At 36.4% G+C, this 18,472-nt stretch overlaps 1 protein-coding gene across 5 annotated transcripts in view; it reads left to right on the top strand.

Moving 5' to 3' along the window:
• The window catches only part of ASAP2 (ArfGAP with SH3 domain, ankyrin repeat and PH domain 2), a 91,753-nt gene that overhangs the window by 62,486 nt on the left and 10,795 nt on the right, over positions 1-18,472 (top strand). For 3 of the 5 annotated variants that reach the window (XM_065059546.1, XM_065059547.1, XM_065059548.1), the window contains exons 12-24: positions 1,550-1,637; positions 3,669-3,717; positions 3,827-3,993; positions 5,287-5,420; positions 6,143-6,237; positions 7,952-8,141; positions 8,583-8,668; positions 8,879-8,994; positions 9,474-9,541; positions 10,470-10,583; positions 14,285-14,540; positions 16,962-17,123; positions 18,024-18,192. In XM_065059546.1, the coding sequence (XP_064915618.1) occupies positions 1,550-1,637; positions 3,669-3,717; positions 3,827-3,993; positions 5,287-5,420; positions 6,143-6,237; positions 7,952-8,141; positions 8,583-8,668; positions 8,879-8,994; positions 9,474-9,541; positions 10,470-10,583; positions 14,285-14,540; positions 16,962-17,123; positions 18,024-18,192 (1,694 nt within the window). The remainder of the gene's footprint in view (positions 1-1,549; positions 1,638-3,668; positions 3,718-3,826; positions 3,994-5,286; positions 5,421-6,142; positions 6,238-7,951; positions 8,142-8,582; positions 8,669-8,878; positions 8,995-9,473; positions 9,542-10,469; positions 10,584-14,284; positions 14,541-16,961; positions 17,124-18,023; positions 18,193-18,472) is intronic. The other 2 variants (XM_065059549.1, XM_065059550.1) reach the window with 1 other exon arrangement.

Below are 18,472 nucleotides of genomic sequence, written 5' to 3'. Positions count from 1 at the left end.
GCTCTTGGATACGATTTATTTTACATTGCCCAGCAAGTGACCTTCAGGTTTGTTGTTTCAAAGCACACATGACTGTTATGTCTGCTGCTTCTGCTGGACAAAGCATGAATGTGATGTTTTTCAAGGACACCATGCTGCCTTTTTTTTTTAATCACACCAAAAAGAGAAAAACAAGACCAAACCAACAAAGAAAAAATGGGGGAAGGAGGAAACTTAATTGTTTCCCTTCTTATGTTTCTCCATGGTTTTGATTTTTTTACTGGTCTTCAGATATAATGATGTTGTTCTTTTTTTTTTTGGCTGGCTACATCATTTTATCAGGTCGTTTCAAGGAAATCTGTGCTCTTCAGACTTGTTCTCCCTTCTTTTTTCAGTGAAATGTTTTCATCAATAAATTGAGAGGAGGTTGAGAAAATGTACATTTCTTATGATTCATGGCAAGTTAATTACATTATGTGTTAGTTCAGCTTCTTTTGATAATAGTTCTTGTTTAGATGATTAAATCTTGTTTTAGCAACTTGATTAAAATTGTTAGAATGCCACAGTAAGCGTGGTAATGTGTTTATGTATATTGCTGTCTTTATAGTAGTCCTTCCCTAATGATTTTAACAAATTATTATTCAAATATTATTGTCTAGGGCAGAGCATCTCTAAATCTGTTTTATGATTTAATGATTCTAAAAGCAGAGTGAAGCTAGTTATCAATTGTAGCAGGTGCAACTGTTCCTCATGTCAAGGTTGCAAACATAACGTCTTCCTAGGTCCTACCCCAGGTCTGTAGGACAGACAGGACAAGGGAAAGAAGAGATTTGTGCAGAGATGCTGTAAAAGTCTTGGTAGTGTTCATAAGACATTTTCCAAATGAAGTTTGCTTGTGCATTTTGTTTTTAGTAAAACATTGCCACTTTTTATTCAATAAGGAACTGAAATAGCTGAGAAGAACTTAACTAGAAAATAGGTATGATTACAGAATGTTTTGTTTCACTACATGTTTTGGTAATTAACTATCTCAGTTTAGTTTTCCAAGACTTCTTTTTGCAAACCTCTTATTTTCTTTCATTGTTCCTTTACTGATACAAAAAATGAGCATTTGTCCTAAACTGGTTATTTAGGCTCTCTTTAAAGATGTTAGCGGGAGTCAAAGTATTTGATTATTGAAAACGTAGGCAACTATTTTTTTAAAACCAAATATCTAAGTGTTAGAGGATTAAGTTTACATAAGATGAATTTGTCTCTTTTTACCTCTTTCCTTCAGATGTGTTACTTGTAAGGTGATCATGGTAGTGATATTTAAAGTTATTTTTACCTCTCTCCACTTTCAAAATTCTAGTGTTTATACAGTGATCAGTGAACAAAATAGCCAAATATAAGAAAATGTAGTTTAGAAAACATGATGCAGAAGAGAAAAATAAAATCTGGGTACCTTAAAAATCAAGTAACAGCCATTTGTCAGGTCTTTTTGGCCAGTGGGATGTTATCCTATGGTTTTGGACTGCAGGACTCAGTCAGTAGCAATGTACTAACATGTATGTATTTCATCTTCACACAGGCTAACCGGCCTCCAGCAAAGCTCAATCTGTTAACCTGCCAAGTGAAAACAAACCCAGAGGAGAAAAAATGTTTTGACCTCATATCACGTAGGTTTGTTGTTCAGGTCTTTTTACTTGCAGCTAATATCAAAGGGTTTTGCAATATTTCTGTTGATGTGTCAATAATCCACTTGAACGTTTGCACAATTGTACAGTGCTTCCCTTTATAAAAAGTCCTTCTTGTGACAATTTACCATTTCACTTATTTTAGCATAATGCAACCAACTGTGCCTGTTTATTTGGAAAACCACTTGTTTTTAAAGCTGACTTTACTCCTTCATTCTATATCATTTTGTGTTACGTTACAGTAGATTACCAGTATTTTTGCTCTGACATCACTCTTTATATTGAAAATATCATAGTTGATCATCTTGGAAAGTTATGACTTCCACAGAAGATGGACAGAGGCTTTTGTACCATGACAATACTGCTTAAAATTTAAGCATAGTGGTTGCTCTGTAACTGTGAACAAAATACTGGAATTTTTTTTGTTTTGTTATCTCATAATAGATATAAAGGTAAGATAAAGAGTCTAAACATTAAAACCAGCAAAACTGAATGATTTTGGGAAATGAATAAGATGAACCAAAATTGTATAGCAGAATGTTTTATCTGTTTTCTCACTGGAACGTTTTATTATTACATTTATGGACTCAATAAAAATACACTACTAAAATGCATATTTCAAATTATGTGGGGAGAAGAACATAAGTTCATTCCTCATTTGTCCCTTTGTCAGAAAATAAACTTATTTTTTATTTGTAAACATAAGATGTTCTACTGATGTTAATAGACTTGTACTCATGTTTGCAATATACAGCTTTTCTATTACTGCACAACTGGTTTTCCATGTTTACTTTTGCACTTACTTTCATTGTTTATGGCCATGACACACTTTCCCCAGCATCAGCTTATCACAACAGTATCGTTTGTCCCATCAGATATATGGCAAGGAAGAACTGGTCTCTTAGCCTTCTCCAGATCACTTTTTCACTTTGTTTTACTATGGAGTTTAAATACATTCCTTGTTTTTTAAAGACTGACAATTGCCATATCATGGCAAGATCAAAATCTCTTTTTCTTTATCTAGCACTTTCCTTTCTGTTTTCCTATGTATCCTCACTCCATTAACATTTTCTGTGTTTGAAAGTATCTTTTAATACCTTTTCTTTTTCTGAAAATTTTTCAAACTTTAGGGATTTTCAGCCTAAAATATCATTTTACCAGTAGCTTTACCTCCGTTCTTGTCATCAGCTCTTCTAATTTTAACTCCAGCTCTGTCACCAAACTGTATCATATCTGATTTGTTTCATAGACTTAAAATGTATTATGTTTTTGTTTTAATACTACACTATGATAACAATGCTTAGAATTATGAAAATAGTAGTAAATTGTAATTTTTGACCTTGACATCCCACTTGATAAAACAGCTTGGGGCTTATTCTGATTGCAGTTTGGACTTTGTGTCTGACAGGGTTGTTTTGCCATTTTTTATTACTGCAGTTTTAAGAGCTCATTTGAAAACTTTAAATATTTCTTATATACACAGATAAACTCTAATATGGGCTCAATATTTTAGTCACACACTAAACACCAGGACATATCCACAAGATAGCACTTTGGCCAAAGAAATATGAGCTGCTGATAATCCATACTCTGAGTCATCCAAGGGAAGAAAAGTAAAGAGATGCAGGTCTTGCACCTGAAAATGTTCAGGACATCTGTTGCATCCTTGTGTCAGCACCCCGCCCTCAGCAGAGCTTTAGACTTGTGTTTACTGAGGTTATATCTAGAGCATGGAAAAATTACTGTGCTCTCCTGCTGCTTATGTGTTAGAAGCAGAGCGCTGAAGAGAACAGTTTCTGTTTAAAGAGCAACAAGCCACTTTGTGTAGACATAGATATAAATGTATATAAACTGTAGGCAGGATGTGAAACCTGCACACAGTTTCACTCCAGCCATGAGACTCGAGACCTCAGGAGTCATACCTCAATTAATTTTAGATTTTTCTGAGAGATTGCTGCAAAACCAGTTTTTCAATCTTCTTTTTAATCAGTATGTGAATTATTTGTTGTGCAGACGACAGGACGTACCACTTTCAAGCAGAGGATGAACAGGAATGTCAAATGTGAGTTGCTTTGCTAACTTCATTTTTGATACCGGTGTTCTACTGAGACCTTACCTTGAACTTTAGAAGTGCTGAAACATTTAATAGCAAAATATTACTGCCATTTTAGATGGACATCTGTGCTACAAAACAGCAAAGAGGAAGCTTTAAATAATGCATTCAAAGGAGATGATAACACAGGAGAAAATAATATTGTCCAGGAACTGACAAAAGAAATTATATCTGAAGTCCAGAGGATGACTGGAAATGATGTGTGTTGTGACTGTGGAGCACAAGGTGACTCAATTAAGCATATTTCTAATTGGTAAAAATTCTGTGTCTCGTGAGAGTATTTAAGCTGATGTTTTATGCTTTCACTTTTTTTCCTTATCTCACAAAGATTGTACACATACTGGAATATGCTGACAGTTTAATTGCACTACTTTAGTAAGATTGATTTGCTATATGCATATTGCAGTGAGGTAGAAGTTACTAAGCAGCTTATTTTTCTCCCATATATTTTGCTAATTGTAGCTGTTGCTTATATAAATCAATTGAGCTTATTTTATTGGCCCATATTTTCTGTAAGATTTATGTAAAATTGGATAGCAGTGAGATGCTTCAAGCATTTTCCTAAGATACCTCTTCTTTCTTTTTTATTACTTGATGTGACTTGGAGAATGAGCCAGGGAATATTCTTAAGACTGTGCTCATTTGGAAGAGAATGCACCTGCTGACCAGTGTTTGCAGTGTTGCTTTTGTTGATCGATGAATTTCTACTTTATACTCTTCAGATTATTTTTTTAAATCCTGCTGTTTCCTGTGTTCTTTTATGGTACAGAGGCACTGCAGGACTTTGGTTTTTCTGACCTGAAACTGTAGCTGAAAATATCAGATCTGAAGCTGTATGCACTTTATAAATCAATAGTAACTTCCAGCAATAGATACTGTATAAAACTATGGGAAGAGTCAATCCTGCTGTCTTTAAAGGAGAAGGTTCTAAATAGCTACTATCAACCCTTTATCAAATAAATGAATTTCTGAGCTGTGTAAACAGAATTATTTGTCTGGAAGATGAGGGAATGTTATAGCAAGAGTGCAAAATACTAGGAGAAAAGACAAGTGAGGATAACAAAAGAAGAGGAGCCTTAGTATCTTTGAAATTGTTGAGTGAGAATCCATTGCAGTGTGGTGCTATATGTGTACTTCAGAATCACTGCTGCTTCACTTAGTCTAAAGTCTATATTTGAAAAAAACCCTGTAGGCGTTGTTATTTCAGTTTAAACAGCACCTGTACCCCCAGTTGAGAATGTGGCACCATTATATTGGTGGTGGAAAAATGCAATTCCTGAAAGCTGTGTGGAGAATGACAAACTGGACTGTTTGACCAGCAGCCTTGGAGGGTGATGTCCTTTAAAAACATCCTGGTTTGTGTTTCCCAGTAGAATAAATGTAAAGACATAAATTAAGAAAACTGGTTGCTCACATACAGGAATCTTGATTTACAGAATTTCATTTCTATATACTACATTTTCCAGATGAAATCATTACCTGAGAAAATGTTAATTCTGTGAGTACTTTCTGTTTCAGATCCTACCTGGCTTTCAACAAATTTGGGAATTCTAACTTGCATTGAATGCTCAGGAATCCATAGAGAACTTGGTGTTCACTATTCCAGAATGCAATCACTTACATTAGATGTGCTGGGAACATCTGAACTTTTGGTAAGCAAATTGCTTTTATTAACTTAAAAATAGTACTAGAAAATATTTCCAGCGCAAGTATATATTTGTCACTTTAACAATATGTTGTTGTAATTTTGAAAGTTGCCTCTGGATAAGCATAATTTAAGAAAGCCCAATTCTTCAAGTTTAAGGGAACCTCCTGGAACAGTGTCTTACTGTAAACTTTGCCTGATCTTAGAATTCAAATTGATAAAGGCTTCGTATTTTTTTGTGTTTCCAAGTCTTCTTACCCTTGGTTGCTTTTTAAAAGAAAACAGCTGTTTGACATATGAATATGCCTCTCAGATTAAAAATTGAAGGACTTCACAAATACTTGTCCCATTAATTATTTAGTATTATTTTAGAAGAGAACTTTAATCCTCAAAGGAAGAAAATGTATTCAGTTTTGCTACACAAAGGTGTTGCCACATCAAATCAGCTGCTCTGTGACAGTTCATGTGTGTGTTCTTAGCCAGCACAAAGTATTTTGCCTTAATTGTATGACCTGGTGTCTTGATTATTCTGCAGTTGCTTGTATATTAAATCCTAGCTGAAAATTGACATCCAAAAAGGTACCTACATGGTCACTGACATAGCAGCAGAACTAGGAATCAGAAACAAAGAGTGCCAATCCCCATTTTCCGTTGTCCTCACCCTAGTATGTGTGTGTCCAATGACTGAACATATTTATTAAGAGAGCTGTGGATTATTTGTTTTAACAGCTTGCAAAGAATATTGGGAATGCTGGGTTTAATGAGATTATGGAATTCTGTCTGCCAGTTGATGAGATGGTCAAACCTAATCCAAGCAGTGATATGTAAGTAAAGAGCCACTACTTCTGAAAAAGGCAGGCATTTAATTTAATATTGCTAATGGGTTGTGACATTATGGTGTGCACCAGCAGGCCATTTAAGATCCATAATGGCTTGTATATAGCCTTATAGCCAAGGAGTAAACCTTTTTTTCTGGTGCTTTGCATGTTTATTTTATTGAAGTTTATCTGATTGTGCCTTCCCTAAGAGTAAGGATTATTTTACCAAGTCTCTGAATTATGATTTGTGGGACAGAAACAAATTAAATGTGACTCATTGAGAATTTTAAAGACATACAAGGGCAGGGGTTAAAAACAAAGCTATTAACTTTGTGCTATTTAAACTCAAAATAGAAATTGGAATAAGGTACACATTTTACCTGAAAGATACTGAACACCTAGTGTTTAGAAACTACACCTACCTAGGACTTAAGTCCGTTACTATGTGGAATAAAGACAGAACCTTAATTGAATTCCTCGAAAACACTGAACTGTGATGGCAGAGACACAGCAAGGACAGCTGCCTACTTGGCTGGATGCTGCTTCATTGTGAAAGATGGTAAATGATGCAGAAACAAACCCAGAAGAACTGGCTTTGGCTGAAGCTGATTTTACATTATCTGGACTTTCACCGTTCTTACAGAACCAGTGTTAAGCCATGCAGTTTAAATAATTTTTGACTACCACTATCAATAATAATACAGACTATTAGTAATTAAAATTACTAATAAATTTACGGAATGCTAAATCAATAGCATAAGAAGACTTCAAAAAATGGGTATTTTAAACAATCATTTAGTTTGATACATCTGTGTATCAAGTTTGTGGTTTTTTAGTGAAAAGAGAACCTGAAGACAGACCCTTTTTAAAAGCAATGAAGGAATGCCATCATCTGCTTTAGGAACAAGAGCTATCCGTTGATTCAATCTATTATTATTTTGATTTTTCTCTTTTTTGCCCATTATATACCCATTTATCTAGACAATAAAGTATGGCTTTGTTAACTGTCTTCTGGGCAGCGTTGTGTACAACTGCAGAGTTGCTAAGGAGTTTTTCCCTTTGGGAGGAGCACAAGCTCCTGTCTTGCTGTTATGGCAAGAGGAGAAGTCATTTGTTCGTTGGATATCAGCAGCAAAAGTGATAACTCATGTGCTGATTCAAGTGTACTACGCTTTCCTCTCAGCGTAGAGCCAAAACTGAAAGCTCTGCCACATCCTCCTTGTTGCTGTTCTGGTTAAGCGTTGCTTTACAGGACATACTCACTGCTGGGAATACAGACCCAAGGCCTGGGTGCTCTGTGCAGAGATGTAAGCCAGATTTTTGGATCCCAGACCTTCCATCCCTTTCCTAGCATGTGTAGGAAAACACGTCAGGTAAACATAAACCTGCCAGGCTGCTGTTAGCAGAGCAGCGTTGTGGAGCTCTGATGTATCTTCTGTACATAGAGCTGAGTAGTCCTGATCTCTTACTTCACACCGGTGTTCTGAGGGGAAAGTTCATTGTCTGTCTTTGAATTGGATATTTGATTCATCTTCTGTAGCAACATTTCGTACTGAAAATACGAAACTGCATGTCTTGCATGCATATTTAAAAAGAAAAATTGTCATAATGAGAAATAGTCTCTCTCAGATTTTGTTTCAAATGACTTGCATGTATTTATGGAAACTGTAATGTGTATCTTCTGCTAAAAGTTAGAGAAGTAAATTATATTCAATTTCAGGAATGCAAGAAAAGATTACATTACTGCTAAGTATATTGAGAGAAAATATGCAAGGAAGAAGCATGCTGACAATGCAGCTAAATTGCACGCTCTTTGTGAAGCAGTCAAATCAAGAGACATTCTTGGATTAGTCCAAGTATATGCTGATGGCGTCGATCTCACAGAAAAAATTCCACTGGCCAATGGACACGTAAGCGTTGTAAATTTTCTTAGTTAAATTGTTGTAAGTGCAATATGCTTTCATTAATTAGAAAGGACTGGTTTTACTTATTTGAAGATGAGATTTGAAACACTGTCCTGAATGCTTGTCCTTTTAATGATGTAATTCAATAATAACAAAGTAAGATATTAAATAGTGTAATCTAAAATTGTTTCCAAACACTATCACATTTTAAATGTATTAAATCATTAAACATTAAATCATTCATTAATTTGTTTTTAACACATTCATTTTTTTACTTGAAAGGAGTGAAGGGGATGCAATGAGAGTCTTCACAAGAGATCTTTTAATGGTAGCATGTCTGAATATTTTGAAATGAAATGTTTTCATTGATCTAATTTGTGTCTTTATAAAAATTCTGCTTCTATATAGTTCAGAAGAAACAAATATGTTCTTTTATTTTATTCTTAGGAGCAAGATGAAACAGCACTTCACCTTGCTGTTAGGTCAGTTGATCGAACATCCCTTCATATAGTTGACTTTTTAGTGCAGAACAGGTAAGTATATGGAATTCTATTACAATGTTATTGATAACTGCTTTTATGCCAAGCAGTAGAAATAATAAATGAACACAAATACTAAAACTAATTCTCGTGTTTGCAAATATAATTTTATTTTTGGAAAATCTTGTAACAAGAGAAGTTTATTAATACAGGGTAGGAGACTAAGCTCAGTCACCTTTCTTCTTCTTTCTTGTACTCCAATAGTGGCAATCTAGATAAGCAAACATGTAAAGGCAGCACAGCCCTGCATTACTGCTGCCTGACGGACAACGTGGAGTGCCTCAAACTGCTGTTGAGGGGGAAGGCTTCTATTGAAATAGGTAAAAGGGTAACATGTACTTCAGTTTCATATTTGTCACTGCTTCCAATAAGAAATGGGGAAGGTGGAATAAGTGCATTTTCTGCTCAATTTTTTATCATAATTCTGTGACTATAGTCTTCATTATATATAAAAAAACAAAACAATATTCACTGTTTATTTCAAGTTTAAAACTGGCTTATCCATTACACTTGGTTTTAAAACAAATTTAGATAAGTACCAGCATTTTCAACTGATATTTTGTTTCCTAGTTATATATCGCCATTTCACGGCTATTATTCCATATATATGGTATGTTGAGTTGCTACTGCTTGTCATGTTCAGAGGGTTTGTATGAGTTGGGCCAACAAATGAAGGAAAGAGGTGGATTTTAGTATGTTGGTCTAGTACTTCACCATGTACTTGTAAGTTTATCTTTAGTAATGGACATGTTAGTAGTCACACTTATCATCCTAATTTTCTTTTCTTGATGTAATATAGCTAATGAATCTGGAGAGACACCACTTGATATAGCTAAACGCTTAAAACATACTCACTGTGAAGAGCTGGTAAGTGTCGTGTCTTTCTGTGTGTTTGTGCATTTATAAGCAGACTCATCTCTGAATATATAACCATTTACAGTTGAATATTCAACAAATGTATCCCAGATGGAATAGTTGTGTGCTTCTAAATAGCTGTATGCTTATATCAAGGTATATGCTTTTAAGAAGAAAATTATATTTATTTTTAGAGCCTCTAGAAATGCTAACTTCTTGGGGCCAGGGAAGAATTCTGTTTGAGCTATTAGTCCCAGATCCACAAGTTTCTGACACTCTATTGAAATCTAATCACTGAAGTACTTTCCACGGGCGGAGGCCATGGGTTAAGGCCATTTTCTTGTTCCCCAGAGGAGCTATGGATGCCCCATCACTGGAAGTGCTCGGTGTCAGTTTGAATGGGGCTTTGAGCAACCTGTTCTAGGCAAAGATGTCCCTTCCTATGGCAGGCTGGGGCATGGACTAGGTGATCTTTAAAGGTCCTTTCAAACCCTAACCATTCTGTGATTCTCTGAAGAGAAGCCAGCTACCATCACTGCTTTTAGTAAGCAAGAAAAATGAATTAGTGGGGTCAAGTCTTCTTGGTAAGCGAGTGTGATTCAAAAAAACTGCTGTTGCAGTTAATTTGACTTGCAATTTCTAAATCAAAGCAAATAGGATGTGGTGCTTATTGTCAGAAGATGGAGAATGGACCTACCACGGTTAATGAGAAGCCTAGTTGCTTTTGATTTATTTGTGTTGAGCTTAATTCTTTAAGCTTGCTCAGTGCAGTAACTTTCCAGATTACTGAAATCTGTTCTTAAAATAAGAATAATATTTTTATTTAGAAACCAAGGTTCCTTCTATATGGGAGGGTGGTGGGGTGGTGTTTGTTTTTAAATAAGTTATTTTCAAATAAGTACTGCACATAACATGTTAACAGTCATCTTTTTTTCCTTAGCTTACTCAAGCACTGTCTGGAAGATTTAATTCTCATGTTCATGTAGAATATGAATGGCGGCTACTCCATGAAGATCTGGATGAAAGTGATGATGATGTAGATGAGAAGCTCCAGGTTTGTATCAATATATTATTATTTTTCTGTACACGTATCTGTGCAAGCATGATGGTCATAATGATTTCAATAACACTCCGTTTTACTCTAAGTATGAAGATGCTGCAAAATAAAGTTCTGTAGTGAAATGTAGTATTTTAATTTGAGTTCCTTAAATTATAGTTTGTCTTATTTTTCCTCTATAATATAAGGTATAAAACACATGCCCATGTATTGATGATCAACTTATGATTAGCCAGATGTGATACCATTTTCTTAATGGAGTCAACCGTTTGTTTAAATACATCAGGGATGTTTAGATCTGCTGATCATGAAGCATAACTAACAAAAGTTAGGAAAATTGCCTTTCCAAAGAGAGCCACCTTATAGTATCTCCTTGTGTTTGTGAAACAGCTCCAGTGAACAGCTTTGGTTTTGAAACAGTTTATGCATTGGCTTGTCTTAAGTGGAACTAAACTCGTGCATTAAATAAGCCACAGCAATTAATAGCAGGGTAGGGTCTTAATTCTTCACGTAAAAATATTTTTGGTTTTCTCCCTTTTCGTACCTGAAATTTCTGGTGGTGGTGTGGTGCTATTGAGTCCAGAATCACAGAGTGATTGAGGGTTGGAAGGGACTTCAGGAGGTCACCTGGTCCAAGCCCCCTGCTCAAGCAAGGTTGCCTTGAGCCAGTTGCCCACATCCAGATGGCTTTTGAATATCTTCAAGGATGGTCATATTACAAGTGTTATAAAGCATTCCAGTAGTATAGGAACTTCATTGCATTTTAAAAATGAAATTCCCAATTTGGGAACCAACTTCAGGAAGTATTTAAGTGCTTAAACATATGGTAGTTTGTTCCCTGTCTGTATTTGATACCTGAACAACACTTCAAAATGGCTTGGATTTCTAGGGGCCAAGTAATTTGAAATTACATTTAGGCTCCTAAATACTAATGACATTCTGAAGCTTCATAATTTGAAGTATTCCTTATAAGTATTGAACATGTGTTTTTGTTCTTTTTTTTTGTGCGTGCAGCGTTACAATTGCTTGTGCCTTTTCTGCTTCCTTTATAAAGTGCAAGGAATACACAATAGGCTTTACATTAGTTAATCTTCAGATGTTAGCACAACCTTTTTTTTTCTCTTGAAAGTAGCTAACAAAACCCCCTTCTTCTCTGGACAATGAAATTTGAGTTTTCTTTCTACAGGTTTTAGCTTTTTAATACTTCTTTTGCAAAGTCCCCCATCTCAGCTAGGGAATGAATTGCAAATGCTTAATTAATGATGTAAAACCAAATCTCATGTGCTGAGTTTTTCCTTTGTGTTCAGAAATATTAAAACCTGACAGTCATACGTTCATTTTCTTTGCCTTCACAGAATGTCTTTTAAAATGCTAGACCATCAGACTACTGAATTGGCTTAATGTTTTGGAGCCTAATTTTGACATCAATAGGCTTCCTCAGTTGCAAAATGTCATTTTTCCAAGATCTTGTCTGCTTAGGATTCTTCTTCCCATGTCCTGTCTCTTTTGTCCGCTATAGCTATGTACCTCTGGTGCCTGACTTGAACTAGTGCTAGCAACAAAGAACAAAAAATGTGTCACGAGCCATCAGTTTCAAAGCACAGTTACTACCTCCTGAGAATTTTCCTAAGGTTTTTCTTGAGAATCTTGGTATCTGTGCAAGAATCTGGAATCTGGGAGCTGCGAAATCCAGTTCTTCTGAGTGAGCCTTCATATTATATCCCAATATTTATGTATTCCTGTACATTGTATCACCATCCAGATAATAACAGCAGTAATGATGACCTTTTTGATAAACTATTTTCAAACTTCATTTTATTTTAGAAATTTCCATTTTTCCAGCTCTGAAACCTTTTGGGTACTTTACAACTAGATATCTAACAAATCCCTTTCTAGGGCACGCTAAAGTTGTATTTTTGATCTGGTTGTTTTCTTTCGCTTCTTTCGTTGTTGCCAGTTGCCTTCTGCAGTTGAGCATTCTTGTTTTGTTTGGTCCCTGAGCTCCACCGCATACAGGAAGTTCTCTGCTACTCAGCAATGAGGTGAAAGTAATGAAACTGCTACTTCAGGGCCCACTATTAATAGGCTTATACTACAGGGACTTTTGAAAGGAGATTAAAGACTATTAATCACAGGCTTGTGCCTGTGACTACATTGAATGAGCTGGTGAATAGTGCTGGGGCTTAGGATCACATCAGAGTTCTGTTTATAGATGTCAAGCTATTGGGCTTGTCTCTCTTTCTGGTAAAGTAATTGAAACTGAAGTTCTTCTAGTTCAGATTTTTTCTTATAAAAGAGAGCCTAACCTAAAAGAAGGCTAAGGCAATCTAGCTCATTTCCGCTGCTGTCCCATGCCCCAACTGCCTGGTTCTACCTCATCTTTTGTCTCCGTTCTGGCACCCATTTGTCTCTGTATTAAGCTGTTTCAGTTTTGTAAGCCACTGAAAACCTAAATCAACAAAACAAAAATAATTTTCTGCTGGTTTAGAAAGCAGAAGCAAGTGTGGGCTGAAACAAATACCAGAACCAGGACAGTGGAGAGGTCAGGGAGTGGAGAATGTCAACCAGTGAGGAGTGAGGCTGCTAAGCCAAAGTAAAGGTAGGGATTAATGCGTCTGGCTGTCACGAACATCACTCTGATAAATCTTTGAACTACTACGCTGTGCTGTAACATGTCTAAAGGCCCTGCATGATCAATCCAGAGTAAGCATTGAATATATTCAGAGCAAAATTGATAGCTAATTTGTGATACTGTTGGTGTAAGTCTTTATTCTGCCAAAATGCTATTACTATAAATGGTTATTTTAATTTTGTACAGGCAGTACATCAGCAATGTGTTTATCTAATACTATTTCTAAAGGCATATTTATGCTCTCTGAGCTGTGGGTTATTACTACCCATTCCTGTATTAGCCACATGAATTTATAACTCCAGCTATTCTATTTATCAGTTGATAATATTTACTATGCTTGCTGTTGAAAACAGCAAAAATAATGCTGAGTGTGCATAGCAAGCAGATGATTTGCTGTAAATCTCAGAGATGGCTAATTAGATCTCATTTGGTAATGTGCGTGGGATGAGCAATGTCCAGTCCCACCTGCAAATTGAAATAATCCCCTGAACTTGTCTAGTAATGTTAATGAGCTAAAAAGAGCTCATGAGAAATTTTGGCTCCTAACTGCTTGTAGGCTAAGCTACAGGTAGAACACTTAGATGCAGTTGTGTCCTGGTTGTGAGATCATGATCATCTGTTTGGGATCTGACGCTGCTGGACTTCAGATGAGACTTAGGTTCTTCAGTTGTTTATTTACTTTTGAAAATAGGACCTTGTATGTTTATGCAGGGAAACTTTACCTGATCCAGTGTCAATATCTATATTGACTCTCTACAGGAGTATAGTCCCATGTATATAAGGGAACAGTATTCTCTTATAAGAGTATACTACAGGAAAAACTGAAAAAATTATAATTGTTTAAAAAAGCAATTCACATTTCATCTTTTTTTTTTTTGTTAATGTGTGGAGTTACTTTGTCTTGAACAGGGTGGAATGTAGGTTTTAGATTGCATATTAAAAGCAACATAAATGTATTTTAGAAGCCATTTTTTTGTTCTAGAAATGAATAACTTTCTGTCAACTAATAAATAAAATGAGTATAACTAATGTGGTATCAGTGAGTACTTTTGTTATTGTGTTTAAGCAACCCAGTCCTAATCGGAGAGAGGACAGGCCTGTCAGCTTCTATCAACTTGGATCAAACCAACTTCAGCCTAATGTAGCGTCCTTGGCAAGAGATGCAGCGAGCATTGCTAAGGATAAGCAAAGAGGATTTATGCCAAGTATATTGCAGAACGAAACCTACGGAGCGATACTGAGCGGCAGCCCTCCTCCCCTTCAGCCCGCGGTACCTGTTACCAGTAGCGCACCTCCTCTACCTCCAAGGAATGTTGGCAAAGGTACTGACACCAGAAAATATCATTGTATGTCAGAAGAATGGGATCATAACTTTTTCTTATTATTACATTTTTAGGTTTCCTTTGACAGTTATTTTGTACAGGTAGGCATAGAAACAGTTTAATTATTACTTCATTTTATATACTTGAGGTGAATCTGCGCAGCCTTTTCTGAGTTTGATTTTCAGTAGACCTGCAAGAAAGTACACAATAGTGTTTGGGAAAACACTGCCCAGGTAACCTCAATAGAGTTAAACAATTTATTAAAAGGAGGGCTGCAGTCAATTTAGTTCAGCAGTTTTGTTTTGTTATATTCCATCTTTCCATACTTCTGTTTCTTGAAGGTGTTCAGTACAGTGTATGATTTCTATAGCATTTGATTGCTGCAGAAAATTGCTTAAACCCTGGGAGAATGGAGAGTGTATGCAGAACATAAGAGATGTTAACCTTGCGAAGTTTTCTCTTAATAAATATGTGCTTCAGAGGTTGTTGAAATGAAAGTACAAGTGTCATGATATGGAGAACGGGATGATGTAGCAAACTGGTAGCTAATGGAAAGTCTTATTGCCAGTTATGGTCTTACCCTGATCAGCAGAGTAATGTAAAATGTGCGGGTGTCATTCCTATTCAGAAGAGTTGTGTGCTTCCCAAACCTACCACTAAAGCTGATGCTGTGAGCCTCATTCTTATCTTCTTACATAATCTGTTCGGGTCATATTAAAGAAGCGCAGAGAAGTCTGCATAGCTCATCTTTGTACAGTACATGTTTGGTGTGTTTCATTGTTTTAATACCTTTATTAATCCAGCAGCCTTTCATGGATGCTAAATTTATGTGAACTTAAATTCGGGAAAAATGACTCTGCAAACACATTGTTTTCTATGGTGCTGTAATTCAGACTCCGTGAGAGGAGCAGGAGTGGGGAGTATTCCAGGCACTGGTGAGCGGCCTCTGCCTTTGGGAGCACAGTGCGGGGGTCAGAAGGCAGGACTCACACACCGCTGATTGTGTCCGGGATGGCAAATTGAACATCTGCGTAACAGGAAAAGTCAGTTATTGGTCTCACAGGAATGGCTGCAGCATAAAAATTGGATTAAAATGTCTTATTTTGGGGGCAGAAAAACTGAAAACAATAGATCAGCATGGCATTGGGTTATTTCAAAAGTATGTATAAAACTGAACCAGGGTGGGGTTCCTTTCACCTGACATTTTTGCATGAAGTCTAAACTTAATATCTAGACACTTTACCTGATGGAAAGGAATGTTTCCCCTAACAAACAGGAAAATTCACCCGAGGAGCTTGTGTTGTCTGTTTAACTGTTAGATTCTATCTCTGAATTCGTAGTAAAATTGGATAGTTAAAAAGACTGGTTTAGCCTTTGATATTATTTTAACCATAGCCAACCATACTGTTTTACTCACTTTTCAAAGAGTGTCATTTTAATTTAATTCCCGACCTCAGACTTCTTGGCACCAGTGTAGTACAACTCATGCCAAGAAAGCATGCTGCCTGCCTTAGATTGTTAACTTGTATTCTTTACTCTAGCAGTGTATTAGCCTATTATTTTATATTCTTAGTTAAAAGCTATAGAAGTATCCATCACTGATCTTAGATTCATGTTGATTGCTGATGTTGTTGATGTTATGCATATGGTGTATTATTAGTCTTTTATCATCTTCGCTTTAGGCTTTTCTGCAAGTCTTCTGAGCCTTTTATCCTTTTCCCTGCAACCTAATATTTATTCATACCTTACTCTGTTTCATCTTTTCTTGATATGATGCTCATGCGCTGAGTAGGGAGAAGTGATATTATATGTGCAAAATATTGGCTTTATGAAGAAAACCTGTGGGTGTGTTTATGGAATGGGGAAGCAGCTTTTCAGCCTAAGAATGGAGTAATTTAGGAGGACCCAAAGAAGTAGTAATTTGTAACTGTTTCATGACGTTATAGCTTCTTGTTTGGGTGAAATTCAGAATCGCAGTTTTTATGTCAATTCCAAGTCAAAACTGATGTTTCGCTTTGGGTCCGCAATGTCTGCTAATGATCACGCGAGAGTGAGGTCCTTTTCTTGGAGTACCTGGGCTCTCAGTCAGGGATTAAAGAAGGTACCAAGACTTGCCTTCTGTCTTCTTGTTGAGAAATTTCTGCTTTTTCAAGTGTTAACATATTTTGAAGTAATGGCTGGAGGCAAATTTTACTTAGGTAAACTGTTAGTAAGACTTCACCCAGAAACTGCTATGCGATTGATTTATTTTTTTATACCAGTCTCTGATTTCTGCTCTGGCATTCCAGCAGGATGGCAGTGGTTCCTATTGCTGAATGTAGTGCTCTAGCTGCACCATTTTTAAAAGCACGGGTGTGAATGTTAACACTTTGTGCTTAGGGTAAACAATAATAATAATACAGTATTTTCCTCTCTTTTTAGTTCAGCCTTCAGTTCTTGGCAGTGGTATTCAGACAATTTCTTCATCTAATGCAATGTGGAAGACAAATTCTTTAGGAGTGGAAAGTATAAGCAGGCAGAGGTCTTCATCAGATCCACCAGCTATTCATCCCCCTGTGCCGCCATTGCGTGTAACATCTACAAGTATGTTTCCACTTTCCCCTGTTTGCCCTTCTGCTGTATCTAATCATAGTTGGCTTATTTTTCCATTTCCACAACTCATGCTTCCTCTTTTGGTGACTGTAGCTTTGGCCTATCGTTCCCGTCTGGTAACTGTATGAACTGTCTTCTCTGATGCTCCAGTGAGGACTGTATGGTGCAGTGCAGGGTCAACAGGAATTATTATCTACTACTAGAGTGAAAGAGCTCCTCACTTATATATACAGTTTTAATGCTGCATTTCTCACTGGTTGTAAAGATGGGTGTTATGTGTAGGCTTGGGGCTATGTCTCCACATTGTGCTTGATTCTTGCAGACCGTAGGAATGCAAAAAGGTGTTTTAATGCGTTGCCAGCTGCTGTTGTGGTGGTTTTAATAATTCAGTAGAAATTTTACTTAATTGCTAGACCTAACGTGAAGTTATTTAGATGTTAATCGTAACAAGATTTTAAGAAAATACATTCCTCTAAATAAAATTTCTCAGATATTATTCACTTAGTTATTTTACCATAAAACACAAACTGAAGGCCTTGATTCAGCAAACAATATTAGCACTTTCTTAAATATATTCTGAACTACTATTTTCAAGAATATGACTGTCTTTGGTAAGAATTTTCTTTGTACTTTAATGCTTTTATGGATTGAAGTCCATATGAGCTCTCTGACCTTGACTAGGTGAAACAAAATGTAAACGTCTTCCCAAAGAGGTCCTTCTTCCAATGGAAGGATGACTGCTTTCTGTTTAACTTGTTGACTACATGTAGTAAAGCATTTGTCTTGGATGGAGGTAAATCCTGTAGCAGGAGAACATGCAGATGCAAACCTGAGAAACAAGAAGGTAAATAGAAAATTAATTCAGTTTCACTGTCTGACTTTCTTCCATAGATGTGCTTGCTCCAGCACCACCGCCTCCCGTGGCAAAGACAGCCAGCATTATAGAAGCTTTGAACCAGCAATCTAAACAGCAGCCAGGTCCTCCACAAGCGAAGCCAACCCCACCACCACTGCCCCCACAACCTCCTAGCAGAATCTCTCAAAGGAAGCCTATTACTGGGTAAGTGATGTCATTTCAGTACTTCATATACTTCATAATTTTTAGTAACTTTTCAGGTTTTTTTTTTTGTATAACATGCAAGCTATCTCTGGAGCATGCGTACTTTTGCCAATTATGTGTTCTAGAGCGTGTGAATGAAGAGAAGGCAGACACTAAGGCAGATTAGAAAGATTCCCATGGTAAAAACAAGACAGCCTAGTGATTTAAGACGTATGACTTGCAGAATATCTACAGAATGCATGATGGAAATAAGAAGCCACAAAGAATAATAATGAATAAT

This window comes from Columba livia, chromosome 3 (genome assembly GCF_036013475.1).
Source record: "Columba livia isolate bColLiv1 breed racing homer chromosome 3, bColLiv1.pat.W.v2, whole genome shotgun sequence".
In the NCBI taxonomy this organism is placed as follows: Eukaryota; Metazoa; Chordata; class Aves; order Columbiformes; family Columbidae; genus Columba; species Columba livia.
Note: the sequence above shows the minus strand (reverse complement) of the source record. Positions and strands in the feature narration are given on the sequence as shown.